This window comes from Cloeon dipterum, chromosome X, assembly GCF_949628265.1.
Source record: "Cloeon dipterum chromosome X, ieCloDipt1.1, whole genome shotgun sequence".
NCBI lineage: Eukaryota > Metazoa > Arthropoda > Insecta > Ephemeroptera > Baetidae > Cloeon > Cloeon dipterum.
Window position 1 is genome coordinate 4,013,883 of NC_088790.1, and position 26,358 is coordinate 4,040,240.

A 26,358-nucleotide genomic window follows, 5' to 3' on the forward strand; every position below is an offset into this window, starting at 1 on the left:
TAATCGAACGTGTGTTGCAAGTGCTCAAAGCGATTCATTTGTGAGGCTGGATAAATTGCAATAACGAAATACTAAAAGCGAGACTTCACCTCTCTCACCTCGTGCGACGGAGAAGCGTACGTGCAACTGAGAATGGCCGTCTGGCTCGGCGGAGATGCGGGCTCGAAATGGACCACTAGAAGTTTCTTTCCAGACCAAAATAGCCGGGTGCGTAGGGAGGGCTAAATTTAAAGTGCCGGCCGCCACGAGGGGGTCAAACCGCACTCTTGAGTGTGTATCGCTCAGGCGGAGACTTTATCTTGACGGGGATTATAAACAGCTGCACGGCGCTAAATTTTGCAACTGCCGCGGTGTCTTAATTAGACTTTCTCGAGTCTTCTTTTGCAGACAAATACAAACCGGATGTTCTGCGTGGTGTAGGCAAAATATGAAACCAAACCGGTTTGCCTTATTCATTTATTACGCGTTTCATGAAAGAAAACTTTATTTTTGTATTAATTAAAAGAGATGATGATTTACGGCCGTGAAAATCAATAGATGCGCACGTCTCGAGAGGAATAAATGCAGACAAAAACAATAGGCATTTAATTTAAATCTTGTTAACGTTTAATGCTTAAATAATGTTTACATGCATCGCCGCGGCAGCTCTTGCTGCTTACACAATAATAGTCATTATTTAGTTTTGCAAATGAGAGAGTTTACACAATAAAATTACAAATCCTACACAACTCGTTCCCATATTAATGAGCTCTCGCAAATGGAGAGGCAAGTCACTCGCGCGCCAAGTTGAAAAGCACACCGCACGAATCGTTTTCTGTACAAATTTTCATACAAAAGTTAGTCTTGGGGGTCCGCGCGCACTTTACAGCTGCTGCAGTTCGCGGGGGTTCCTGAAGATGCCGGCGAACAGGATGGTGCCGCCGCCCAATTTGTCCACGATCAGGAACACGAACGGGTGGTTGCACACGAACTGCTCGGGTTCGAGCGGCCGTGACGACCTGAAGGAGAAGAGGGCCGTCGAAGCGGCCGCCACCGAGCCCTTTTCGTCCAGCTCGAGACGAGCCTTGTGGATGGCGCCGTCCAGGTGGATGGTCGCGTTTGCGTCCTCGCTGAAGCCGCTCAGGTCGGCTCCGGATTTGAAAATCTCGCCCAGACCCATTTTCTCCAGAACCTAAAATTAGTAATAAATGTTTTGTCAGTATTTATCTTAATGGATCAAAGTTATTTTGATCATTTTAATTTTCTTTTAATCCTACCGGGACAAGTTCCAATGAGTGGTCAATGCTGAATTTGGGTATGGCGACCTCGACTTGTCTGGCGGCCATGCTTCCAGGCTCCATGGCCTCCTGAAGGGCTTCAGGGGTCAAGCGTGCGAGAAGTTGTTGCAGACCGCCGTCAGGTTGGTTCAGATAGGGGGGCAGCAGGATCACCATGGACACTTCATTGCCCTTGTAAGGCAGTTCGAGCAAATGGGCTCCAAGCGACTGGGAAACGGCTAAAAATAAAAAATTATATTATAAGCAAACATATTTTTAAAAAAAATTTTAATGAATTACCGTGGTTGAAGCTTCCCTTCTGACGCATCATATCGACTAGGGTGTTTTCGGTGGAGGACATGTGGAAGACGGATTTCTTGGTGTTTTCCGGCTGGAACTGCGATTGCCAAAAGCCCTTGAAGTAACCGGCATTTACGAGGACGGTGTTGGTGTCTGGCGTGATAATGCCCGAGGGCAAAAGGTCAGTGATGCGGTTCTTGGTCTGATTGGCCACCCAAGCGTTGATCTTCTCGCGACCCTCGTCGGGGTTGTTTACAAAGTCCATCTTCTCGATTTCGTCCTTGAAGAACTCAGAGATGCATTTCTTCAGGTTCAAGTGGTCGCTGAAATACAGCCGGTTGGCCGAGTTCAGTTCGTAGTTCGAGGGGTCGGATTTGCCCGCCCTGGTGCCCTGAAAAAATAATTTATTAAGGTTATGTTTTAGAATTTAAATTCTAAAATTACCTGGAAGAACCGCTCCATCTGATAAGCCTCCATGACACGTTCCTTCTCGACGTTGTCAAGGTGGAGGCCGCGTTGGAGCACCTCCTCGGTATTGTTAGCCGCGCCAAAGTAGGCCAGCAGCAGGGCCATGTAGGTGCTGTAGGGTGAGAAGAACAGGTTGCTGCCGAGGCCAGTGGCGCTCTCGTCGCGGCTGCCCAGGTGACGCAGCATTTCGGCGCTGAAGGCCCGCTGGGCGTTGGGCAAGGCCTGTGGGTCCAGCCTGTTGGTCTTGGCCATGGTCGTTTTCGCGCTCAGGCATTGTGATTGCACGCCGCTCACGGCTGCGAGAATCGCTATCGACGCCCAAAGCAACCTGCAAGAAAACGGCACACATTTCAAATTAAAAATGCGTCGCATGGTTGACAATTTCGCTGGCAAAGCTAGCGGATTCTAAATTACACTATTGTCGGTCAGGGCCGCCGAGTAAGAAGCGTACAATGTCACTGCCAGAGAGTTTTACTCTGGGCAGGATGCACTTTTGTATAAAAACTGCCTTCATTTCATACGAGTCCGCCCATATAACTCTTTTCCAAGGTAAAAACACGTCAGCACTTGTTACGATATGTGCGTGAGAAATTCCGCTCCGAATTTAGAGCTGTGGCTGAGTCATGCGTGCGTACGTTTTTCGTTTTCGCCAACTGCTGCTGCTGCTGCAGTGCGAGAGAAACTTCGTGGAAAGCCGCGAAGAAAGGACGCTTTACACTAATTGAAATGTAGCGGCCCTCGACGGGTTGAGCACCGCGCTCGCGAGTGTGACGTCAGAAAAAGGCACAATGAATGCCGGCCGTCTTCGCAGGGAATTCCCTCGCTGGCTGCACCGCATAAATAATAATTTCACTTCTGAGAACGCTCTCAGATGGGAGTAGCTGCGGCGATGCGTTGACTAATATGAAAATGAGCATGCATACACACACGCATGGCACTTTTTTTATATATATATTCATCCTCGGTCGGTCAGACGAGTATGCGTGTCTTTGAAGCGGTCACGAAGTGGACGCGGATGCGACTGTCGTGATGACGAAACCAGATCTCCGCTTGTGTATTATTGACACTCACAGCCACTCGCAATAAGTGCACGCGATTATTTATTAGTCGGACAGTTGAGCCAGCGATTCAAACCGTTTTAGATCAGCTGAGAGCAAATAATAAGAACGCTAGACTGAGATTTGCAAAAATTATCAATAATATTTATTCATAGCATTAATCTCTCTTGAATTGGAGCCGAAACATGTCGAGAAAAATAAGGTCTCCATTTTTCAATTATGATCGAAGCTAATTTTAAATTCAATAAATTATCACAACAGATAATTGCTCTTGTGCGCTGCTAATTACTAACTGTTAGATTGGTGACTCATCCGCAGCATTGTTGTTCTCGCTGCGGTGATCCGTTATTCGTTTCAGGCAATCTGCCTTTCAAACGCACTTAATGAGATCATGACCCGTTGGTATACAAAATCAAGCCCGTATTGTATTTGTTGCCGAAAAAGTACTCAAAATTAACAACATCCGCGTCTGTCTGTCACACTATCTTCTTTTTTCCTTGTTCCGATAACGTGCGTGGAAACTTGGAGGTCGAGGTTAAAGGTCCGTAAAGCGGACTTTCCTCACTCATCGCAAGTTCTCGTGAAATATTCGCATTTATTAGCAACAGGATGGATTTCTCCTAATATAGGCGCTGAGCTAACAACATGCAGCAAAAATCATGCGGGTTTACAATCTCATTTGCGATGCACAATTGTACAACGTGCTCAGGGCCGAATCGTTCATGTAATATAATAACATTATAATTGAGAAGGTGGCGCGTCCTTCGGGTTTCAATGTTGCGTGCGAGGCAGGCACACACTGCTTGAAATTATCAGCAGCTAACACCCAGAAGAGCAATTTTCTCGAGGTGACATTGACGCCCCGACAAGCCATTAAAGGCACTATACTTGTTCAGGGATTCCTCAACAGGAATTCACAGACCGCGCGCTGCGTGACTAAAGGAAATTTCACCCGGTAAAAACCAAATTAACTGCCGCAATTTGCTGATTTTTTTCCCAGTCCTATAGGAAGAGGGAAAGTTGTGTCTGGTTTCTATAAATAGATAGGATTTCTTATTGAAAAGTTTTTCTTTTTTGCTTGATCACGAATATTAGATAATTGCAGGCCAACATTTAAGAACATTTTGCATTGTGAAATTAAGATAATTAGAGTTTTGTAATAAAATCAGGACCGAGGAACTTAACTTATTTTTCGCTTGATTTCGATCCAATGGTGTGAGGGAAGATCCCTTAATTTGTGGAATAAATCGGGATTTTACAGTTTGGAGGCGATGTTTGATTAGCATGCATACTTTTTGAGCCAATTTTCTAAAAAATTTAAATGACAATTCGGGGAATTTAAGCATTTGTCCCCATTTTTAGATAGTTTCGGAATAAAGGTAAACCTTCACTCTAATGAACATGTTATCATTCTAGAAGATTTACTTTAACAATCAAATAACGGAGCAGTTAACACATCACATAAATTAATTAACCGTCTAATTGTTTTGCTTACTCTTTAGGATTAATTCCTAATCAAATAATTGGTTTTCTCATTCTCATTCATAAAAATAAAAAAAAAATACTTTTTTAACTAGTAATCAATTGAACGGTACACAAATTTTTGCCACAAATAGATAGATTTCTCTTCCAACAATAATTTCTATCTTTGTCAATTTCTCTGCGCATGTAGCTAGTAACATCCTTGAAACGATTTACACCGCCTGCTTCACGTGAGAGACATTGGGTGAAAAATGAAAGCGGCATTGACTTATTCACTTTCTTACAGCGAGTGAGAGTTTTTTTTACCAGCCACTCCTTATGCTCGAGCAGACAATTTCAATTAACGTCATTTATCGCTCTAAATATAACGACAACCACCACAACGCGTGCCTGTTGGACCCATTTAAATTCACAACACGTACCATACGTTTTACAAATAATAACAAAGAATAACAAACTTACATTATGCCTCTGGTGAGGAGATTTGTGACGGACTAGCAGCGGACGATGCGTTGGTTCTCTCTCGAGCGTGAGTGTGCACTGAGTGAGGCCACTTTCTCCTGCGCCAGGTATAATACCTCCTGAACCTGAGCACGCCGGCGGATCCCCCCACTCCAATCCCCGCCCGCAGGGCTTCCCGGCGCGCTTCATGTGGGTGGCGTGAAATGTTCTCATCAAGAGTAAATAGAGCTGCGATGTGGCGGTTGTGACGACACAAACAGGAACAAACCGAACCCAAATAAAACAATAATTGCTTCTTCGCGAGGCTCATCCTCAACTCACGCAATATTTGCGCCTCGTTCTGTTATATCACACACCACTGACGTCAATGTGTATTTTTTTCTTTCCACGCTTCCTCTTGATAAAATTAATAATTTACGAATGAGGTTTAGTACGCAGATTGTGCTCTTTTTGCATTGCCAACTCGGAATTTTTCATGTCACTTTGTTGCTGCAATGCTATCATTCTTGAGACAGATTAAAAAAATACGAATAACGCGTAGGCGTTTTCCTGCTTGTGAAATAAGGATAATAAAATTCGTACTATGGTCTTCTCACGAAGGGGGACGCACCATTTAATACGAAAATTATGGTTTAATAGGTCCACGCCTCCGTAGTTTCAAAATCAAAATTAAAGGGAGAATTTCAAAACGTTTTCTGATTTCAATTAACTTTATATATTTAGAATCTGCTCAGCGAGACGAATTGAATTATGTATTATTTAAAATTATATTTTCGTGCATTTAGAAAAGTTGCGGGCAACGCGGCTGTCGTCGCATATAAGAGCGAGAAAGGTGGCTCCTACAAATTTCGTGATTTTTCTTAAATTTTCCGACGAAAAAGTGCTCTCTGGGAAAATCAGGTGCAGAAATGTAGCGGATATTGTTGTGTTTTAATTTTTAAAATAGATATTTTACAAAAAACCAATCTTTAATTTGACTGTATATACTTCTAAATACATTTGCGGATAGTTTGTGTTGCATAGCTTTCCTGTAAATTTTTAAAATGGCGAGAAATCTGGGAAAAGAAAAATTAATTTTTAGTGCATAGAGCTTTCCGAATTCGCCATGAATTTTCTCAAGCACTCATAGCCGCTGATTTTCATTCATCAATTTGATTTTAAATTAATGAAATAATTATACAGGTGCATTTTCCTTGAGTTTTAAAACATTTGAAACCAATTCTGCTTTATATAAATTATGGTGTCATCTAAATACGACTTTCTGATGATTCACGAGTGTACATAAGACTTTTCTCGCATTAGTTAGACCAACTCGGCTAAATTTAGATGTGCGATCTTCCTTTCTGATATATATGCAATAGTGAATCGCATTATTTCTTTGCCAGATTTTTAGGGATGTGCAACTTAGACGATTGACTATTTTTTGAAGCAATTTCACTTAATACCACCTAAAGCATTTTAAAACCTCTAAATCAGCCCAAAATTATGAAAAACTCTTATTTTTGCTTCTTGTTAGGAATTATTTAACACGATTTCCCTTTATTGGGAGTTGTGATTTTGTATGTCAAATTAAATCAGAAAAACGCATGATTTTTTTCTTCAAAAATATTTATTTCAGAAGTAAAAACGTGCTAACTAGGCTAAACTGAAGTCTTGCAAGACCGTCTAAACCTAATTAATTTGCACTGAGAAACAGTTTAAACATATTCGACTATTTCCCGAAAAAAACTGTAAAATTCACAACCTCACAGCCTTGTTTTAAAACACTGATTGTTAAAAAGTACGTGTTTTTATTTCTTACGTGAGAGAAATTGTTATTACACAATAAAATAATATAAACCCATATGATTTTGGATTTTTAATTTTATCTGCTTCCTCTAGTGCGTAGTTTTACCTCACAGTTGGAATCTGGGCCATTCGAAACGAATAATTTATAATTGTTATGAAAAAGAGAGCATCCATTCAACTCTACGCCGCGTTTTATTGCACAGCAACATCCGGTTGGCTGCTGGGCGAGTACGTGACTGTGGCCAGGACGATGCGACCGAGATGCATTTGATTCAGGGTGGTTGACCTGACGTGGCGCCGCCAGCAGCCTGCATTGCTGCCTCAGCGCATTTAATTTCATTGTATTTGTGCACATTATACCTTCCACTCTTTATCTCTCTCCGCTGCGCTTCTGTAGCATTTATCATGCTGGTTTCGGTTGACGAAATGAGAACGCTCAACTTTAAAACGTTGATGAGGATTTAGTTCACCACATCATGCGGTGCTTCTAGAATTTTCTTTCGCAGCTTTTATCGATCGTACTAAAAGAATAAAAATATTTAATTTTAGCATCGTGAGCAAAATAAAGTCTTTCTTGTTATCTGAAAATGAAATGCAATTACGACTTTCTGATGCCCTTTAGTTTGCACGTACATAAGACTTATTGAGAATTCTTGCTGGCATTAGTCTAACTTGACTATATTTAAATTTGCTCTCGCTCGCTTGTGCATTTAGTGGATCTCTTTCCGCTTCGACAAGCTCACTCGAGCCCATTGCGACTGTTAGATTCAAAGGTTGACAAAAGATAATTGCCCTGAAGAAACATGGATGGACTGAGGAATTTTGTAAGTATATGCGTGTAAATTTGTACAATTTTGAAAAATTTCATTTTGCTAAACATCACATTTTAATTAATGAAATTTAAAAAAGCTTAACTTGCACTGAGTGAATGCTCAAAAGGAGCATAATATATATTATATTTTCTTCACTTACAATCTCGAAAATGCTTAAGCTTTTTGGCATTTGATGGAGGGAAGTAGTAGGAATCATGTAGCAATGCAAATTATGGGACCGAATTAACTAGCATATTGAAACCAATAAAAATAGTCGAGATTACACTATTTTAGATGAACACTTTAAGTTTACAACAGATAAAATAAATATAAATTTCATAAATTTACACCTGATTTTTCTTTATTTTGGAAGAGCTCATGTTCATTCTGCTTGACGTGCGTAATTGTTTACAATATTTTCTTTCAGACGAGCGATTCGATTTCCTCCAGTAAAAACAAAGACAGAGATACTCCCTACCCTGACTATGAGCCTGATAATGTGCGACGTGAAGGAGAAGTTTATATTGTGAGGAGAGGTGTCGGAAACAAGAGCGACAAGGAAACCGTGTTGCATCACTGGGCTATCGCTGTTAAATTCGATAATGGGAAATGGGTTACGATCGAAGGTAGGAAAATAATATATTTTGTTTATCTGAACCTCATAAGCAAGCCCTTTTTCTTGGCTTCCTTATAGGAATCAACGAGGATGCATTGCTGTCACCTGGATATTGCTATTCGTCTTCCGCACCAGACGGCACCATCATTGATATTAAAAATTCCCCAGCACCTGATCCAGAAGATGAAAATCTATTAAAGTATATTGCCACTATCACGCAATTCATTAAGTCTATCTCGTTTGAGATCGTACGCCGCATAGAGGCTTCTCCTCGGGATCTGCACGCGCTTGCTGGCAGCATCCCAATCAAGCCGTACTGTCTTGGCGTGAACGACTGCCAAACTTGGTTTTTGGACGCCCTGCGGAAACTCCAGTTCTTCGAAATTGGAACCAAGAGCACGAGCGATTGTGCTTTTGACACTCTGAGAGCTCCCTTGAAGACTGTCACTAACACGGGCTTCAAAGCAGTATCCACGGTCACCAATACTGGACTCGAAGCTTTTAACACCGTAGGGAGGGTTATCAGTGGTGAAGAGAATCCAGCCACGGCCCTCGTGGATGGCGTTGGGAAAACGACTAATCACGTCATCACTGGCGTGTCCGGCACTGCCGCTGGAGCTGTGGATGGCGTCGCCGGCTTTGCAGTGAATGCAATTGGGATGGCAACCGGCGGAGGGTGCGCCACGAAGAAAGGCCTGTGCGCGGACATCAAGAGTCTGCAGGAAGAGGTTCGATCTGGCCGTATGAGCGCTGGTAAAGCCACGGCCCAGACGCTCGGAAAAGCTGCTGGAAACGTTGTCTACGGGGTCGCTAACACCACTACGAACGTTGTCGGCGGCGTCGCTGAAACTGCCACCGGCTTGGTGTCTGGAGTGGCTGGAACCGTCGCGGCCCCATTCAAAGCTGTGGATTCACTCGCGGAAGATATCGCCAGGGGTGAGATCAATCCAGTTCTTGGAGTTGTGGCAGCTCCGGTCGTGGTTGTCGGGGCTGTCGCAGAGGGCGTAGGAAAGACCGTTGTAAATGTCGGTGCTGGTGTTTGTAAAACTGTGGGTGGTATTTTCAAAGGATTGGGGAGTATTTTTTAATCATTGTTAAAAAATCAATTATGTGAAACAATATTAGTTAGTCTTATAGCTTTTAGCAAACTGAGAGCAAGTAAAAAATGTGCCTTACCAAAATGAAGCATTCTCAAATTTTTTAAAATCTTTATTACTTTGTCAGGCCCTAGATGGGACAGAAAGCTCAAGAATTAGTGCTGCAAGTAGAAACGCCGAATCTTTTAACAGCTCTGTAGAAATACGTACAAATAAAAAGTTATTTTTGCTACACACCCAAAAAGCTGCTCTGACAATTTATGACAACCTCGCAACATAATTAATTTAATAACCTATATAAATGACATGACAACCTTTTGGTTAAATATTTTGTTTTTTGTATCCATGCAGTTTTCTGCTAGTCAATTTTTCCTTTGTTCGTGTGATTTGAATAATCATATTTTTTCAACTGTAGTCGTAATAGCTATAAGCAACAATAAATACATATATAAACTACTTATATTTTCGAACAAAGTGTTAAAACGGGTTGGAGTCGCACCGTCACCAACTAGCCACTTTTGCTGGTGTTCCCTACTTTCCAGCACATTATTTAGGGGCGGCGTAAGAAGAGGTGAAAGATGAGCCCAAGACCCAAGCTCCTCTTCCGCGGCCGCTCGACGGTTTTATTGTGACCGGTGAGCTATCATAGCTCATTGGATGTGCTGGGTGGAGGTTAAATTTACCCATCTTTTAAGACTGTAATTATTAAGACTTCCTGATGGTTAAAAGAAGCCTTCCATTATAGTTGCACAAAGTTAAGACTTTTCAAAATAGGCAGTGTCTAACCAAATAAAGTCCAACCTGATCCTATTCGCTCGCTCTCTGGTGTTTCTAGTATTTTCTTTTTCTCTGATACCCAATTACGTTATGCCAGGAGAATTAATAATTCGGTTGATATAAATTGCAAAAGTTTTAAATTTGTAACATATTTTGATGTACACATTACACACACATCATCACAAATTTAAAGTGAGAATAAAGAACTACAATAAAAGTCGTTATCTGTTTTCAATGTCAATAAAAAGTCTTTCTATCAAAAACAAAAAATATAATTTTACAGCATTAAATAAATGGTTTTACGTAAGACTTTATGAGAAGAATCATCACCAGAAGGTGTTAATCGGACGATAAAGTCTAGCTTTTCTCAGCATGCGATTAAAATAGCTCATTGCTCTCGCTGGTGGATTTGGTGAATCTAACGCACCGCATTGACAGGCTGAGCAGGAGCCAGTTAACTTCTAAAATTGTTCAAAATCATTACTTAAAGTGACAAGATGGACGGTTTTAGAACATTCGTAAGTTTTAAATATGGATTATATCTAATAGATACATTGATTAGAAAAAAATGTGAAGGAAATAAGTCGCATTTACGTTGGTAAACTACATATTAATTGAAATATTAGTTTATATAACTTTCAAGGGCTCTTTCCCCTACTAAATAAAGAGCGTTTTCTGCTCTCCCCATCGCTAATATATAGAACAGTAAAATTTTTTGTCAGGTAATGGGGATAAGAGGAGAGCTTTTGGTTTTACCCGCACAATGTGTTCATATTATTTTTAAGGCTGTGAATTTTAGACGATTTATTGGCCAAAATATTCGACTATTTTTTTACTGTTTCTAAGAGCAAATTATTCGGTTTTATTCAAATTAAGACTGTTTTAGACGATTTATTTTTCATTGTTCACTTCGCATTTTATTTGTATATATATATTTTATACAAATTCATGTTCAACTTATATGTGTATTCTATTATGTATTTTTCAGAGCCAATTTAAAGATGAATTTAGTTTGACAATTAATTGAAAAGGAGAATCACTAGTAGTTTTTAGTTAAATCGAGTAGTTTCATTAGAAAAATAATGATATAATGATCCATTTGGACGGGATTTAAGACATTGATAATTTGCAGTGTTGTTAATTGATAAATTTTATTTAAGTATGGAGAAATTGCAGATTTTGAGGCCCGGCAGAGGGTGCGTTCCAATCGTCTAAAATTCACAGCCATAAATATTTTTAAAACAAATAGCTTACATTGCTTAGTCGAATTATTCAAAATTTGATAGCAATTTAGCCAACCAGAAATTATTCAAGTATTTTCACTGTATGGCTAAAATAGACAAGAAAAATGGTCCATGAACTGCAAGCGAATAAAACATAGCAAACTCTAAATTAGAGGAGATATTTAAGAGGAGTAAAATATATATCAAAAGAAATTAAAATTTAAAGAGCATTAAACTTTTTGGGATACAAAAATTGATAAATTTTTACTCTGTAATTGATAGATAAATACTAATAACATTTTATTTCAGGGCCTTTCCTTCAAACTCTCAAAGAGTGAGAAGACTAACATTTCCAACATTTCAAGTGACAAATACAAATCTGGAGACAATCGCTACCCTATATTTGAGGATGATGATAAGCAGCGCAACGGCAAAGTATTTGTTGTGGTTAGAGGAGTGGGTGACAAGAGCGACAATGAAACCTTGTTGCATCATTGGGCCATCGCTGTTAAATTTTATGATGGAAAATGGGTTACAATTGAAGGTAAAAGACAATGAATAAATTTAATCCAACGAACTCTGTCTGATTGCTAGAAAAGATTATAACTCAGTAACACAAATAAATCGTAATTTGTTGCAGGAGTGATCGATCGTGGATTGTTGGTTCCTGCATACTCCTCCTCGTATTCCAAACCGAGTGGCACTATCATTGATATTGAAAAATCTCCATCAGCTTGTATAAAAGACAACCAGGTCCTGAAGTATTTGTTGTTATTTACGCAGGCGATGAAATCAGTCTCGTTTGAGAGCGTCCGTTTCATTAGGGCTTCCCCGCGCGATCTGCACAGGCTTGCTTGCGGTATCCCTAAAAAACCGTACTGTCTTGGCGTGAACGACTGCCAAACTTGGTTTTTGGATGCCCTACGGAAGCTCCAGTTCTTCGAAATTGGAACCAAGAGCACGTGCGCGTGCGCTTTTGACTTAATACGAGCTCCTGTGAAAACTGTGACTTACTCGGGCTTCAAAGCAATGTCCACCGTCACCAATACTGGACTCGAAGCTTTAAACACCGTAGGGAGGGTTATTAGTCTGAAAGAGAATCCAGTTACGGCCCTCGTGGATGGCGTCGGAAAAGCGGCCAATCACATCATCACCGGCGTGTACGACACTGCCGCTGGAGCAGTGGACGGCGTGGCCGGCTTTGCAGTGAATGCAATTGGACTGGTTACTGGCGGAGGATGCGCCACGAAGAATGGTCTTGACGCGGATATGAAGAGTCTGCAGGAAGAGGTGGATTCTGGCCGGATGAGCTTGCGTAAAGCCAAGTTACAAAAGTGTGGAAAAGTTGCTGGTAGCGTTGTCTACAAGATTCAATTCAATTCAATTCGTTTTTATTTCTCCAAACAAGTCATATTATGTTACAAACATTTAAAGTCATGAAAATCACGAAAGGAGAAATAAGGCATTTGTAGTGCTAGCAAACAACCCGCTGAAACTCGTGAATAAAATAGTAGCAAAATTTACCACTACTTTAAGGAGGAATGATAGTGGATTTCCCCGCAAAATCCTTTAACACACATACAGATTGGGTCCTAAAAATCATGTACAGTTAAAAAAATACATAAGCAGCACTGTAAATTTTCGAGAAAATCGGCCTCAAACTTAGCATTGTTTTAAATGGAGAATTTTCAACGGAATTGTGTAATCGCGATTTTCTCTGAAATTCCGCATTTCCCCAAAAAAAGGCTCTGGCTGTCCGATAGATCTCGATGAGAGGAATTCCAAATCATGTGAGAAAACATAGTGCAGCACTGTAAATTTCGGAGAAAATTGGCAAAAACAATCTGATTGGTCAGCGCCCAGCGCTGCTGGCCAAGAGAGGGGGGCGTTTCACGCCGTCGCTTCTGGTTGCATTACAGAAGGTGGCCGGTGCGCAACTCAATTATCATTTTAATTACGTTTTCATTATCAGAAAAATTTGAAATTTTCGCACATGGTAACCAATAAATCTGTCCTTGAAAATCAATAAAAAATTTATTTATACTATACGCAGTCTATGATAGCCATAAGGGTCCGAGTTTGCCTCTGAAAATCATTAAAATTATTAAAATGAAAGAAACATTTTTTCTGAGTTGATTCTTGAATAAATTAACTTAATTTTGGGTATTTTGATTTTTCCCCAAAAAATTTTAAACGTTTTTTAACGGACATCTGAAATTTTCAGCCGAATTTTTTTCGAAAATTTTGCTGAGTGGGGAAAAACTGGAAATTTAATCAGCTTTCTGAATTTAGGCAGTATTTAACGCTACTATGAACAGGTGAATTTTAATGAAGCCAAACACAGACCCCTTTTGAAAATCTGCAATTTTTGAAAAAATAAAAAATATATTTCAAGACTCAAAAGCACTATTTTTTATCTTCTCACAATTAAATTTTCATAATTTTTCTCACCCCGGAAGCAATTAATTTCCTATGCTAAAAAAAGAGGGCGTAACCGGTAAAATTCGAAAAATTGGATTTTGGGGCACTTTTGGTCAGATGTACATGGAAAAAATAGGTCGGTTAGGGTTGACTTTACATGAAATTTCATTTTTTAAAATAAAAAAATCACTATCATTCCACTTTAAACACTCGCCACACTACAGCCTATAAGATCTCAAACTCCGTCACGAACGCTCTAGCCATGCAATACACTTGGATTTTTTTAATTATTTGAACCTTCCTTTTTGACTCATTTTCAAAGTTTTTGGAACCATAATAAAAAAAGTAAAAAATTAACATCTTTTTGAATAAATTACGTGCTTAACCAAGACTCAAGCCAATTAACCTCTATATACAACGTTAAATTTTTTAAAAGCTAATTTATCTAATTCCAATTCGTTAAATAAATAGAAAAATATTGGAGAAAAGTACCTCCACAAACTTTAGTTTCCATATAAAATATTAATATTTTGTCGAAACATCTGCAAAAACTGTTTCTTTCCGGAAAAAAACAATTTTTTTGCGAATCCCGATCCCAAAAACCGGAATCCGGTGTTTCACACGGAACCGGAATTATTTTAACCGGAACAGGACCGGACAGGATTTTCTCCAAATAGTTAAAAGAAGAACCGGAAACAACCGGAATAATTGTTTCCGGAACTGGAAAGACAGGATTGGAAAATCTGTTCTTGTATACGCTCTACTCTCGTGTACACTCCACTTAAATGCGTAGAATCGTTTGCGGAAAATATCACCATAGTGGTAATAACACCAGTCGTGATTGTCGGGGCTGTCACAGAAGGCGTCGTCAAGACCGTGGTGAATGTTGGTGCTGGTGTTGTTAACATAATGTGGAAGGCATATTCAAAGGATTGGGGAGCATTTTTTTATTCAGCTTGAATTTGTAGATCACTTCAATAGCAGCCATACATAACATATTTTTGCAATAGTCTTATGGTGATTTTTCTAGCCTAGAAATATAGCCGTATGTGGCTGTAAAATTAAAGATATATATTACTGCGGGCTAATGTTTATTGTTAATAGCACTAATAAATAAAAAAGGCATATTCCCATACACGTTTCTCTATACTTTTCTTGCACGCAAAATATCCTTTATTAATATTGCATGCAATCAATTGCCTGCATTGTATCAATGTATTTTTAGAGATCATCTTTGACCAAAAAAATTGCTAAATATACTTTTTGGCTAGTTATTGAAAATCTAGAAAAATCTGCTTAATATATTCGTCTCAATGTAAGTTTATTAAAGATTATTCGGAAACACTAAACTCGAAGCAATAATCCCAGAGCTAAAATGATGACACTGTAAAAAGGAACCATCATAAGCGCTCCATTGCATTCGTCTGGTTTTGCTCCAGTGTCCGGATTTTTTATTAGCGAGCAGATGGCTGCTTTAAAATCCATCACAGCCAAGTCTTGAAGATCTTGATCAAAGGTCTAAAAAATAAAAATTTATTACTTTGTTGTTTTTCTAATTTTTCGTCAACTCACCCCATTGAAGTCGATTGTGGGGTATGACGTTATTTCAGGCACGTGTTCCCTCGTTCTTGCCGCATTAGCTGCCAGGTGGATTGAACCTTCGATTTCATTCACACAGTGTTGAATGGGAAGAAAGTCGAGGCGGAATTTTTCGGCACACTGTAAAATACAATTTTTTAAACGAACTCAAGAAAATAAATCAGATTTACGTCCGCAATATCATCAAAGAACTTATCGTCCCTCCAAAGAGTGCAATTGACAAAATTGGCAACTTCCTCTGGGTATCTGGCCTTGTAGATCCAATTTGCGCATGTGTGCCACTTGTTGGCGACGCACTCGTCTGGTCCATTTTCGCAGTCAAATTCGAAGTTTCCTTCGTCTTTGTGCTGTTTCAATAATTAGATGGTTGAAAATTAAAATGAAAACTTCTTGCCGTTGAGTTTCCAAACGGGATCAGGTCAAGATCAATCCAGGACTTGAACCTTTCATAGTACGGTCCGAATTTCGCAGTGAAAAATGCTCTGCAGTTGTCACAATACACGGAATAATAAACAGAAATTTTCACAGGCTTGAACGTCTCCTGAAATTTAAATTAGGAAAGACTTCTAAAGATTCGGTTATTTTTCTAGGGCGTACCTGCGCTGAACAGAAGACTCCAAAGGTGCACAGAAGAAGTAAAATTTGCAAGGACTTCATTTTGTCAACCTTCAGAACTGAGCGCGAGCAATTTTACTCCTTTTGACTTGGTATCTTTTTTTCAGATTAGGTACATCTAATCCACACGTTGCCTTTTTGATTATGCTTTTAATTGTTCGGCAGCGTCACTATTGAATTTATCGATTCCTGATATCATCAAGGCTCACTCTCAACCTTATCAGAAAAATCATTCCCTATCGCCGTGCATAACTCGTGCTAAAGCCATTCTGCCTCTCATCAGTAGAGCAAAATTACATTTATAGCGTATGATGTTATGCAACTTGTAGGCGCACGGCGTAGAGCAGGTTGCATAATTTTGTTTAAATGATGTTCAGATTCTAATTTTTGCCACAAAGAAATTTACGGACATTTAATAACAACAAAAAATTATAAAACTTATGATTTATTGAACTGAATAACCAAACACAATGATTAAGCCTTGGCAGTATTGCAAAAATGACAAAAATTAAAACTTTCCATTTTTGCCAACAAATCTCGGGTTTTAGCCATCAGAATCAAAAAGAGTACACACCGTTCAACTCGTCTTAGCCTCCCCTAGGCTATATAGGGGAGGTTGAGATGAGTTGAATTTTGTGCAGTTTTTGTAATTCTGACGGTTAGAGCCTGAAATTCGGTGCTGACAATATTGGCAAAAAAATAAGGCCGCCTTCTATACAAAGTTGTAATTTTTCCATTTGTGTATACATATAGTTGTACGCCATTGGCGTTTAATAAATAAAAAAATCAATAAATCAATCAATATTGGCAAAATAGAACTACTCGTCGAGATGTTTGGCAACGAACTGCATTTGCTTGGAAAAAGGGGGAAATGTTGCTAGGATTTGGTTGCCAAAATACTAGATTGACATAGTATATAATTTTAAACATGTAAAATATGAAAAATAGCCTTCGTTGTTTTTTTTTCAAATACTGCCTGAACAATATGAGATTCCATTTATCTCAACAATCTATTCCCAAACAAATCTTGAAAAATAAAAAAATTTGTTCCAAATGCTGCATTTCCTAGTAAATCTTTTGCCAACTTAAATGTAAGTTAGATTTTAGTGAATATTTCAGGTTATATATAATATATCTTCAAATATTTATTTGAAAATGATACAATGTTGACAAATAATTAATTAATTAATTACATAAACAAGGTTAATTATTATTCTGAAAAATCAATTTTAATCCAATTAAATCATATCTGGACCAATAATTATCGCATCAGTTAAGCGCAGCCAGCTGGTTTGGGGTCGGGGAGGTGACGGCAAACAACTCCGCGGAAGTTGTACAAAGACTCATTTTGGTCATCCTGGTCAAATACCTGGAAGCGAGCACCGAAATCAGATTATGGAAATTTGCATCAATTTGAGTGTTGCTTTTACATCGTCGTAGATGATGGTCGGCACAAAGGAGAGGATGGAGCCGAGGGCATGGGTCCTTTCCCCGTACGCGACCAAAGCTTCATCGCCCTCGGCGCTTGCAATACAGCTGGAAATCGCAGAGTAGTCCGCCACTCCTCCAACACTTGTGGCGCACTGTGAAAATTCATTGTTGAATCGATTGTTTTGCTTGCATAAATTAAAACGGAATATAGTTACCGCTTGGCCGGCGTCGGGAGGATAGGAGTTGGACATGACGCAATGGGCGTACGCCTCCTGCAGATCAGGCGAGGTGATGTATTTCAGGCCGCACGCTTGCACCTTATTCCCGCGGCATTCTTCGGCGCCGTGCTGACACTGGAAGCTCCACTGCCCGTTTGCATCTTGAGTGTGCTTTGGCATACAAATGTGATTACTTAATTGTTATTGATCTCAGTGCAGCACATAAAATGATCATAAATGGCTCAATAATTTATTTCGCAAAATTTCGTGCAGTTCCTGATTGTCATTTTTTAATTATATATCAAATTTAATTAATCTTCACACATCTAGAATAATAACATATGTTAATTAAAGTGAAAGCTTACAGGACATTTGAGAAATATTCCTTTTTAGCTTTAATTGAACGAAATATAATCTAAAATATTGGACAAATATCCTAGGTTAATATCATTTAAATTTTTTAGTAAATTGGCTCCATGAGTTTGCATGCTAATATCAAGCATTGTCTCCCTACTGCAAAATCAAGATATATTTCATAATTTAGAGCATTTGGATAGATTGCGACGAGATAAACTGTTGCTAAATTGCACGAACAATGCAAAATGTTATCTTAATCGTTGGCCTGTAGAGCTCTGCTTATTTTTTTAAGCCGACGTGTATGAATATCAGGGCTTACGAAAAATTTTAATTTAATACCGCTGAAGAGCTTAATGTTATCTGATGTAAATTATATTAGCTGACTCAGAGGCTTTCAATTCTTATCTTTGAATCCTTTTTTATATTAATTATTTTGGAAGAGTTTCTGATTAAGTGCTTAAGATAAAGATTAGAATGCCCCACATGCATGAAATTTCTTTTGAACTAATGTTTTTAAATAAATCTATTTAATTAAGGATTTTGAAAATATTGTTGTTCATACATTATACTCTTAATTTATATTGCTGGGCTGAAGATTATCCACCGACTTTAATTAGTTATATCCAATTATGTGTACATATTTTTGCTATATATGAAATGCAGTGTGTGTTGAATTGTTCTCCACCGCAGAAATATCTGTTTTTATACGCATATAGAATGATCCAGTATAAAAAGGAAAGGAAATACGTTTCTGAAATTTAACACAAATATACAGCAGAAGGCTGTAATTTTAACAAGGAAATTTTCACGGCTGCGATTTTGAGACGATTGACTATTTTTCTGAGCCTGCAATCGTTTTTGGGACGATTAAATAAGCGCAAAGCCACTTATTTTAAGCTATTTAGACCACTTTCAACCGTCGAAACCTGCAAGAACTGTCAAAAGCGTCTAAAATAAGTTTAAAACCACTTAGAGCCTGAGGTATAGTGCATAATTAATGTTTGACGCTGGAAATTTTTGGTTGAAATTATTATTTTTCACAAGCGAAAATCAGATTGGTTTATATATTTAGACGTATATATTTCTGTTTTTTTCCGGCTAAAAATCCATTGTTTCATAGAATTCACACATCTTTCTCACAATAAAAAAGCTAATTTATTTCTCAGTTTAATTTTAAAAATATAATTTGACCGGTTATTGGACAAATAAAAATCAAATGAAAAGTGATATCTTATCAATATTTTGACAAAAACTATATTTTTCGGGAAAAGCCATTTTAATAAATTAGTGCTTCGTCAAAATTATCTTTAACCATCTTAATCGTCTCAAAAACGGTCTACATTCCCGGAAAAAGAATCGGAAATTTACAGCCCTAGGATTTCGTAAAAGTCTTTAGAGCACAATGAATCATGAAATAGCGCGTGATTTTGACTTGTTATTCAACTGAAGTGTTTTTATCTATCACGTATAACAAATTAACATGTTATATAGACATCTTTATCTAGAAATATGTAAAGCACACAAGTTTAAATTTAAGTTTTACTGACATATGTCAATTATAGATAAGTCTTGCATTAAATTAAATCGATAACTGTGTGCCTTGAGAAGATTTTGTATTTTTCGCATGTTCTTCCTCATGCTGGGGATCTTTTAAATCGTGCAGCACGATTTGAACAGGATTTAGTATTTACCGTGGCTTTTCCATAGGGAAGGAAATCGACGGTGATAGCATCCGAGCCTAAAAGTTGGTAGGTAGCGTGGAACTGATTCGAAAAGAAGCGCATGCTGTCAGGGCAGAGTGACTCGTAGTACACGGACACTTTGACTGCCTGTTGAAACAGAAAAATGTAACCAGTGCTTCCGTATATAGATTTTTGATATTACCTGGGCAGCAGAAAGGAAAGCAAGACACAGAACCGCAATTACTTTGATCTCCATTTTTAATGCTGCTGCCTTCAGCGCTAGTGAGTCACTACAGAGAGCTGTTTTATTTATTTGTTGCCAACTGGCACGATATGATTAAATCTAATCAAGAGAGTCAGCAGCAGAAACCTTTTATGGAAATCCTAAATAATCATGTTGCAGTTGACAAAATATTGTAAGGTTTAGAAACGATAAACACAAATTAAAATTTCCAATTATTAAGTTTTATTAAATCAAAATTTTGCTTCAAGGGCAGGCAGATGGTTTGGGGGAAGAGAGGTGGCGGCAAACGACTCCAAGGAAGTTGTACAGGGACTCATTCTGTTCGCTCTGGTTGAACACCTGGAAGCAAGCAGCGAAATTAGATCACGCGAAATTTGCCGTAAATTGAATGCTCACATCGTCGTAGATGATGGTCGGCACAAAGGAGAGAATGGAGCCGAGGGCATGAGTCCTGTCTCCGTACGCGACCAGGGCATTATCGCCCTCGGCGCTGGAAATGCAGCTGGAAATCGCAGAGTAGTCGGACACTCCTCCAACACTTGTGGCGCACTATGAGGAATCAATCAAAAATAATTGTTAATTACTAGAAATTTTCCGAGTCTTTTTGTAAAATACGCACCGACTGTCCGGCATCAGGAGGATAGGAGGAGGTCATAACGCAATGGACGTAAGCTTCCTGCAGGTCAGGGTTGGTGATGTATTTCAGGCCACAGGCTTGCACCTTGTTGCCGCGGCATTCTTCAGGGCCGTGCTGGCAATCAAAATTCCAATTTCCGTTCCCATCCTGGGTGTGCTAAAATTTAAAAAATAAAAATAAAAATGTCGGTTCCGATTTAATCTAAATCTATATACAAGTGTAGATTCTTGAGATTGCGTGGTGCACGTGAATTATTATAATGTTTTAATTTGAATTCAACTGAAGTGTTTTTATCTATCACGTAGGAAATATTGACATATATTAGACTTTTTTATCTTGTAAAATATGGAGCACACTTTTAATTTTAGATTTCGCAATAGAGAGATTTTCGATTAATATGTCAAGTATAGATAATGACATTCACGAAAACTGCTGTGTATAGATAGTATCAGCCGTTGATGTAAGTGTACTGGATAGATTAGGGTATTTTTACTTTAATTTAAGCTTGTCAATCATGTCAATTCTTTAATTTATCATGTTCAATTCAATTTGCTTTATTTTTGGAACCACTGCTCAGCACATCCCGTGGTCTCGAGTGGTCGCAGAGGAGCTTGAGCACAATCGTGGCCATTCTTTCGCCTCTCTGAACCAAGGTCTTTTGTTGAAACGCCAGACATTTGTCTCTAAAGCCGCTAGAAAGGTGCGAAAACCAGCAAGTGGCGCGTCTCTCACAATCAGCCCACTGTGAGAGCTATTTGAGCTTTTGAGTCAATAATGGCCCACCTTTTGCCATCTCTGACATAAGGTAGCCAGTAAAAGATCACAGAAAAATACTTAAAATGTATCACAATGCCTTTACAATGCAATTATTGCAATTTAAAATTTTGGAATGTATTGCTTTTTGGCCAGAAAAAGTAAGTTATCCGTGGTTTTATAGAACCTTTTCGTGAACCAGCTGAAATTTAAGCAAAATAAGAATCGGTTCTCTTTGTAATGTGATTCTATAGGCTTAAAATTAGTGAACTCAAATTTCCTTTAAAAAAAAACTTAAAAAATTGAACAGTATTGACTTTGAAAGAAAGAAATAAAAGTTATTAGAAATTAAAAAAATAAGATTTCAGACCCTAAATGCTAATTTAAAAATTATTTCTAGCATAAATATGAAATTTGTGCATACTGGAAATGTTTTTTTTTCGGATTAATTAACTAAATTAGATAAAAACTGTGATTTATTAATTTAAAAAAATGAGTTGTCCAAGAGAATTAAAGTAAGTGACAATGCAAGCGTCAGGTACTTGTCAAATTCAAAGGTTTAAGTAAAAAATCGTTTAATTTCTAATATTTTTAAGTCTTTAAAAATTCCAAAAGGGAATCTCTCACGTGAAAAATATTATTTATCTCATAAATTTTAAATAGTTCAAATTACTCATTTTCCTAAAAAATATCAGAACTTGAACCAATTAAATACCGTGGCTTTTCCATAGGGCAGGAAATCAACTGTGATGGAGGATGAGCCCAACTGCTGGTAGGTTGAGTGGTACTGGTCGCGAATGAATGCGATGCTGTCAGGGCAGAGTGACTCGTAGTACACGGACACTTTCACAGCCTGTCAACAAGAAACCAACATTATTCAGTCAAGAGCGATTTTGTTCAAAAAGGTTTACCTGAGTGGCTGAAACGAGAGCAAGGCACAGAATCGCAGCGACTTTGAACTCCATCTTTCCTGTTTTCAGAGAGCGAGTGTGTCTCGAGTAAAGCTCCCTCACAGCTTTATTGCCGACCGCACGATTACAGTAATCTTATCAAAAGCTTGTGCTGCTAAAATTAAAATATAATATATAACGCACATGTGCCTTTCTCGTGGGGAAAACCTATTTACTATGCAGGTACCAGGCTGGCATGACTAAATTTGATATCAAATAATTAAATATAGTTATTGATAAGTATTGCTGCGAACTGACATGAATATCATCCTCAATGTATAAGTGTAAAAGCCTTACAGAAAATTTGTGAAAAAAAACCTTTACTTGAAATATACTCCCTAAAAATAGGGAAAAGCTTTTAATTTCCATTTTTGAGAGGATTTTTGGCTTAAAAATTTGAATTCTAATCAAGTGGCGAGCATTGTACATTACTGTAAAATCACGATTTGACTCTCAATTTTGATAAATTTAGCTCAAAACTAGCACGCCGTTGGATAGACCCCGACAAGAGCGATCGAAATCAAGTGAAATAATTTATTTCATTGAGACTATTTAATTGCTATTGTCAATCATGCAAGATGTTCTTAATTGTTGGCCTGTAAGGCTCGACATTAAAGCTTAAAAATATGTACATATATCACATTGAAATACTCGCAGAATTTTGTTGTTACAATGTCTAAGACCATATGAGGGCAATGAACTCTTGGAGTCACTGAACGTGAGACGTTGAGGAAGAAAGCACTGGAAACAGTATAGTGGGGGGAGAGGTGAATGACCTCTGGATCCTCCAGACACTGTGTCGCCGGTCTCCAGTCTCACGCAGAAAACTGATTACACAACCCCCTTGTCTAGAGTCTTGAGCAGCAGGTACGAAGATGGAAGAATTAACAAATCGCGGCATGAGGTATGTTAATTTATGTTGCTTCGAAATTAAAAAGTTTTGCTGATTTCAATCATTTTAATCAATTTGTTTTAGTGTTGCGCCTGTTGGCGCGGGAGCTACAATCTTCATGGACAATTTGGACCCAGATTTTATCACAGAACTCTTGAGCCAGCCTATTTACGTCGTCTCCTCGCAGCCAGACGAAAAGCAGGAGCAACAGTTGGCATCCAGTGGTGATACCCAAATCGCCGTCGACGCCATTCCCGATGTGGACGAATTTGTCGTGCGGAAAAAGTAATATATATGAATTAAATATGAGTATCTCATTGATCGTGTGTTCCAAGGAGCAGCCCCAAGGGCGCCAAGAAAGCTCACAAGAGAGTGTTTGTGAACAAGAAGAAAACTAGCAGAACAGCGCGGCGGGCGAGCTCGGCTAGTTCTTCGTTGAGTGACGACTCAATGCTCAACTCAAGTTCACCGTCGCCGCAGAGCGTTCAAAAAAAGTGAGCCGCCTTGATAAACTATCTGTAAATAAATCATTTTCATTCATTTTTCATTCGCAAAGGAGTGCCATTTCCTCTGATGAACGTCTGAAGAACACTACCGTCGTGAGTATTAAAACCACAGCATACACGGAGCGAGTTTTAATCACTCATTTCGTCAGTGTCGCTTCCAGTGCAAAGTGTGCGGCTTGACGCGCTTCTTGGTGCTGCGTGGCCTTCTACCCCAACGAGTGTGCGAGTGCTCCTCTTCGGCAGTCTTCGTGCCTTGCTGGGTTCGAACCGGGTCCTCCAGCAGCGGCGGCGGCCTCGGCCGAGAGTGCGTGCACTGCCCTCGCTGCTCTCACTTCTACTCCAGCAGCTCGCACCTCCGCAGACACAAATGCGTCAAACAGGTATATAATAAAAAATACTGCGTAAGCCCTAAGTGTTTAATCCCCCAATAGGTGGCGCTAGTGGTTTCTTTCGATTTTAATGATTTAATGCTGCTTCTAGAATTAATTCTTTAGACGTGCTAGAAACAAAAATCAGTCCAGATATTCGTCATAGAAACAAAGGAAAATATTTTTTTTTATAAAAAATTTCACGATTCTACAGCGATGGGCTTTGGTTTTAAGCACGTCAAAAGAAAACAAAATGCACAGTGGCAGGATTGAGTCTGAAATCGTAGCGGAAAGTGACTTAAAATCGAAAGTATTCACTGGCAGCTTTGAACACTTGTGAATTCGTTCTATTTTTTTAAAGCAGGTTTTCATAAAGAATGTTTTTGTGCTCATGCACCTGATTATTATAATTCAAAATCATATGAAATCATATTAAAATATGGGTAAATTACTATTTTACTTGCAAATGGAGCAAAATTTTGCAAGCAGCAAAAACATTGTTTGCCAACTCTGTAGTTGCCAACTCACCAAACATTTCTCTAGCACCGTGCCCAGCAGACCGAGGCAATTGGACTGACAGGAGTTTTCGAGATGCCCTGCTGCCCGCATTGCAACGAGTGCTTCATCTTCGACAGCCAGCTCGCCACCCACAAGAGACGGGAGCACCGCGGCGAAACTCAATAATTCCCATTCCGCATTCACGCAGTCTCCGATCCATTGTTGGAGCTCGCTCGTCTGTGCTAATGTTCAAAATGTGGAAATACACACAAATACAAACATTGATTTTTGGTGCCTGAATTTCCCCGAATCATGACGAACACGAGGAGAAAAATAATTAGCAGTATATTGAGTATTTCAATGGCGCTACGAGAGCAGCGTCGACCTTCCTCTTTGTGTGATCCTCCTGCCTTTATTTATTACGGGGGCCGCACTCAAAACGAGCACTTCCCACTTGTTTACTCTACTTTGCTCTCTCGGATTGGAAGAAGTTTGCAGCGTGCTTTTAGTCGGTCGTTATCCCGGTCCAAATTTAATTAGCAGCAGCACTCGTCGGGAATTAAACGAGTTATTTCAGCCTGATTAGAATAATTGCGAGGCGTGAGACGCGAGTCATCGCGGCTGAAAAATGTCCTCTGCAAAAGAATAATTTTCCGGCTGCTTTTTTGATAAATTCGTCACGTGCAAATTTTGGACGGCGTGCGTGCCTTTGCTGCGGTATGCGCTCTGCTCCTCGTCGTGGAAAGTCTCTAATTTGGGGCACCCAGGCAGCGAGCCGCGCAAAACAACTGGACCGACAAGCTGACGAGGCCTGTGCCTACACATACTACGCGTTTATTCGCCGGAGAGAGGCACACACACACACACACACACACACACACTCTTTTATATATTATGGTGCGCACCCTAACGCCGACGAGTAATCAGTTGTGGTCGAAATACGGTACACCCGCAAATCGCTTGGCTGGGGTGCTTAGCAATCGATCTTATGCGAAAGACAAATGACCCAGCCAAAGAGTTCGACTGCGGATGCTGTTAAATTAGAACGGTTCGGGGAAAGGGTATTTTCGTTCTTTAAACGTAGCAACTACTTTTCCTGCTCGCTCTTTAAGGCTTGATTGTTAAAAGGACAAAAATGTTTCAAATCCCTGACCCTGTAAAAGCCGGTAAATGCTTTTCAATCTCCTCGTCAAGGGAGGCTATTTGTTTGTTGGAGTTCAGGCTGCCATAAGAAAAAGAAAACTGCCGTTCAATTGAATAAGTTTCAAACCATACAAAAATAAAAAAAGATTATTTAAGGGTGGTTCCAGGGTTTGTAAACTAATTTTGACTACGCAGAAAAGGACTGAGCTAAACTTAATTTTCTCATTTAAATTAAACTTGGATTGGTTTCAATTCAAGGGGGGAGAAAGAGGGAGATTGAATTTGAGTGATTTTGAATTTTTAGTCACGTCAATCGCTTCCAACCTGCAAAATATAAAAATATGCATTTTACCCTTTTAGAGGAGTTGGAATGAGGTTGACACCCTTAGACTGCTTCGGCTATCTAAGGGAGGTCATGACGAGTGAAAAGGTATACAATTTTTGTAAATCTAATGCTTAGAAGCCGAGATCTGGTGAAAAACGTGTTTGTCTTACAAGAGTCGTCATAATAAAAAACTTGTGTCAACTAAATCTCGGGTTCTAGGGGTTGTATTGACAAAAATTGTGCACCGTTTGACTTGCATTCACGTCCCCTGATGAACTGAAGGGGTATTAGGGTGATAAACACTCCACCCTGTTTTGCAGGAAGGTGTAAACAATTAAATATTGCAAAAAGTCATATTTTTGGAGTGCAAAAAGTGAGTT

The 26,358-nt window shown here is 39.1% G+C and overlaps 7 protein-coding genes across 10 annotated transcripts; 3 read left to right on the forward strand and 4 right to left on the reverse strand.

The window, feature by feature from the left end:
• Nucleotides 1–583: 583 nt before the first annotated feature.
• On the reverse strand, nt 584–5,230 carry LOC135947199 (serine protease inhibitor 88Ea-like). 3 transcript variants are annotated; one of them, XM_065495863.1, is made up of 5 exons: nt 5,019–5,230; nt 2,001–2,352; nt 1,557–1,947; nt 1,257–1,495; nt 584–1,171 (listed from the first exon to the last, which is right to left on the reverse strand). In XM_065495863.1, exons 1-5 carry the CDS (start codon nt 5,213–5,215, stop codon nt 863–865), a joined length of 1,488 nt encoding a protein of 495 aa, XP_065351935.1. In that variant the 5' UTR covers nt 5,216–5,230; the 3' UTR covers nt 584–862. The 3 variants fall into 3 exon arrangements, with proteins under 3 accessions (XP_065351935.1, XP_065351933.1, XP_065351934.1); XM_065495861.1 differs by having other exon boundaries at nt 5,027–5,182; XM_065495862.1 differs by lacking the exon at nt 5,019–5,230 and adding an exon at nt 2,660–2,898.
• A 2,187-nt stretch (nt 5,231–7,417) lies between these two features.
• Nucleotides 7,418–10,307, forward strand: LOC135947202 (uncharacterized). The gene is made up of 3 exons (XM_065495865.1): nt 7,418–7,638; nt 8,054–8,252; nt 8,321–10,307. The coding sequence occupies exons 1-3, from the start codon at nt 7,618–7,620 to the stop codon at nt 9,328–9,330; spliced, it is 1,230 nt and encodes a 409-aa protein (XP_065351937.1). The 5' UTR covers nt 7,418–7,617; the 3' UTR covers nt 9,331–10,307.
• A 225-nt stretch (nt 10,308–10,532) lies between these two features.
• LOC135945251 (uncharacterized) lies at nt 10,533–12,779 on the forward strand. The gene is made up of 3 exons (XM_065492812.1): nt 10,533–10,634; nt 11,649–11,883; nt 11,980–12,779. The coding sequence occupies exons 1-3, from the start codon at nt 10,614–10,616 to the stop codon at nt 12,777–12,779; spliced, it is 1,056 nt and encodes a 351-aa protein (XP_065348884.1). The 5' UTR covers nt 10,533–10,613.
• Nucleotides 12,780–15,064: 2,285 nt separating this feature from the next.
• Nucleotides 15,065–16,116, reverse strand: LOC135946645 (GILT-like protein 1). The gene is made up of 5 exons (XM_065494948.1): nt 15,957–16,116; nt 15,754–15,900; nt 15,530–15,706; nt 15,333–15,479; nt 15,065–15,278 (listed from the first exon to the last, which is right to left on the reverse strand). Exons 1-5 carry the CDS (start codon nt 16,014–16,016, stop codon nt 15,105–15,107), a joined length of 705 nt encoding a protein of 234 aa, XP_065351020.1. The 5' UTR covers nt 16,017–16,116; the 3' UTR covers nt 15,065–15,104.
• Nucleotides 16,117–17,122: 1,006 nt separating this feature from the next.
• On the reverse strand, nt 17,123–19,963 carry LOC135946648 (GILT-like protein 1). The gene is made up of 5 exons (XM_065494950.1): nt 19,865–19,963; nt 19,672–19,809; nt 17,621–17,794; nt 17,405–17,557; nt 17,123–17,343 (listed from the first exon to the last, which is right to left on the reverse strand). The coding sequence occupies exons 1-5, from the start codon at nt 19,916–19,918 to the stop codon at nt 17,248–17,250; spliced, it is 615 nt and encodes a 204-aa protein (XP_065351022.1). The 5' UTR covers nt 19,919–19,963; the 3' UTR covers nt 17,123–17,247.
• A 142-nt stretch (nt 19,964–20,105) lies between these two features.
• LOC135946647 (GILT-like protein 1) lies at nt 20,106–22,357 on the reverse strand. The gene is made up of 5 exons (XM_065494949.1): nt 22,208–22,357; nt 22,012–22,149; nt 20,526–20,699; nt 20,303–20,455; nt 20,106–20,245 (listed from the first exon to the last, which is right to left on the reverse strand). Exons 1-5 carry the CDS (start codon nt 22,259–22,261, stop codon nt 20,150–20,152), a joined length of 615 nt encoding a protein of 204 aa, XP_065351021.1. The 5' UTR covers nt 22,262–22,357; the 3' UTR covers nt 20,106–20,149.
• Nucleotides 22,358–22,976: 619 nt separating this feature from the next.
• LOC135945531 (uncharacterized) lies at nt 22,977–24,795 on the forward strand. Of its 2 annotated transcripts, none has more exons than XM_065493279.1 (6): nt 22,977–23,150; nt 23,223–23,423; nt 23,480–23,632; nt 23,695–23,737; nt 23,794–24,024; nt 24,556–24,795. In XM_065493279.1, the coding sequence occupies exons 1-6, from the start codon at nt 23,122–23,124 to the stop codon at nt 24,694–24,696; spliced, it is 798 nt and encodes a 265-aa protein (XP_065349351.1). In that variant the 5' UTR covers nt 22,977–23,121; the 3' UTR covers nt 24,697–24,795. The 2 variants fall into 2 exon arrangements, with proteins under 2 accessions (XP_065349351.1, XP_065349350.1); XM_065493278.1 differs by having other exon boundaries at nt 22,981–23,150; nt 23,474–23,632.
• Nucleotides 24,796–26,358: the final 1,563 nt, after the last annotated feature.

Bases quoted from the DNA above. Each gene is read 5' to 3' on its own strand.
- LOC135947199 (XM_065495863.1), bottom strand. From the start codon at position 5,215: ATGAAGCGCGCCGGGAAGCCCTGCGGGCGGGGATTGGAGTGGGGGGAT. The intron at 2,353-5,018 runs GTTATTCTTTGT...GTTTTCTTGCAG, and splicing joins CAGAGGCATAATGTAAGTTT to GTTGCTTTGGGCGTCGATAG. The intron at 1,496-1,556 runs GTAATTCATTAA...TTTTATTTTTAG, and splicing joins GAAGGGAAGCTTCAACCACG to CCGTTTCCCAGTCGCTTGGA.
- LOC135947202 (XM_065495865.1), top strand. From the start codon at position 7,618: ATGGATGGACTGAGGAATTTT. The intron at 7,639-8,053 runs GTAAGTATATGC...ATTTTCTTTCAG, and splicing joins TGGATGGACTGAGGAATTTT to ACGAGCGATTCGATTTCCTC. The intron at 8,253-8,320 runs GTAGGAAAATAA...GCTTCCTTATAG, and splicing joins GAAATGGGTTACGATCGAAG to GAATCAACGAGGATGCATTG.
- LOC135945251 (XM_065492812.1), top strand. From the start codon at position 10,614: ATGGACGGTTTTAGAACATTC. The intron at 10,635-11,648 runs GTAAGTTTTAAA...ATTTTATTTCAG, and splicing joins TGGACGGTTTTAGAACATTC to GGCCTTTCCTTCAAACTCTC. The intron at 11,884-11,979 runs GTAAAAGACAAT...AATTTGTTGCAG, and splicing joins AAAATGGGTTACAATTGAAG to GAGTGATCGATCGTGGATTG.
- LOC135946645 (XM_065494948.1), bottom strand. From the start codon at position 16,016: ATGAAGTCCTTGCAAATTTTACTTCTTCTGTGCACCTTTGGAGTCTTC. The intron at 15,901-15,956 runs GTACGCCCTAGA...TTTAAATTTCAG, and splicing joins GAGTCTTCTGTTCAGCGCAG to GAGACGTTCAAGCCTGTGAA. The intron at 15,279-15,332 runs GTGAGTTGACGA...TTTATTTTTTAG, and splicing joins CCACAATCGACTTCAATGGG to ACCTTTGATCAAGATCTTCA.
- LOC135946648 (XM_065494950.1), bottom strand. From the start codon at position 19,918: ATGGAGATCAAAGTAATTGCGGTTCTGTGTCTTGCTTTCCTTTCTGCT. The intron at 17,795-19,671 runs GTAAATACTAAA...TGTATGCCAAAG, and splicing joins TTCCCTATGGAAAAGCCACG to CACACTCAAGATGCAAACGG. The intron at 17,558-17,620 runs GTAACTATATTC...GAATTTTCACAG, and splicing joins CTCCCGACGCCGGCCAAGCG to TGCGCCACAAGTGTTGGAGG.
- LOC135946647 (XM_065494949.1), bottom strand. From the start codon at position 22,261: ATGGAGTTCAAAGTCGCTGCGATTCTGTGCCTTGCTCTCGTTTCAGCC. The intron at 20,700-22,011 runs GTATTTAATTGG...TTTAAATTTTAG, and splicing joins TGCCCTATGGAAAAGCCACG to CACACCCAGGATGGGAACGG. The intron at 20,246-20,302 runs GTGAGCATTCAA...GCTTGCTTCCAG, and splicing joins CGACCATCATCTACGACGAT to GTGTTCAACCAGAGCGAACA.
- LOC135945531 (XM_065493278.1), top strand. From the start codon at position 23,122: ATGGAAGAATTAACAAATCGCGGCATGAG. The intron at 23,151-23,222 runs GTATGTTAATTT...AATTTGTTTTAG, and splicing joins TTAACAAATCGCGGCATGAG to TGTTGCGCCTGTTGGCGCGG. The intron at 23,738-23,793 runs GTGAGTATTAAA...TCATTTCGTCAG, and splicing joins GTCTGAAGAACACTACCGTC to TGTCGCTTCCAGTGCAAAGT.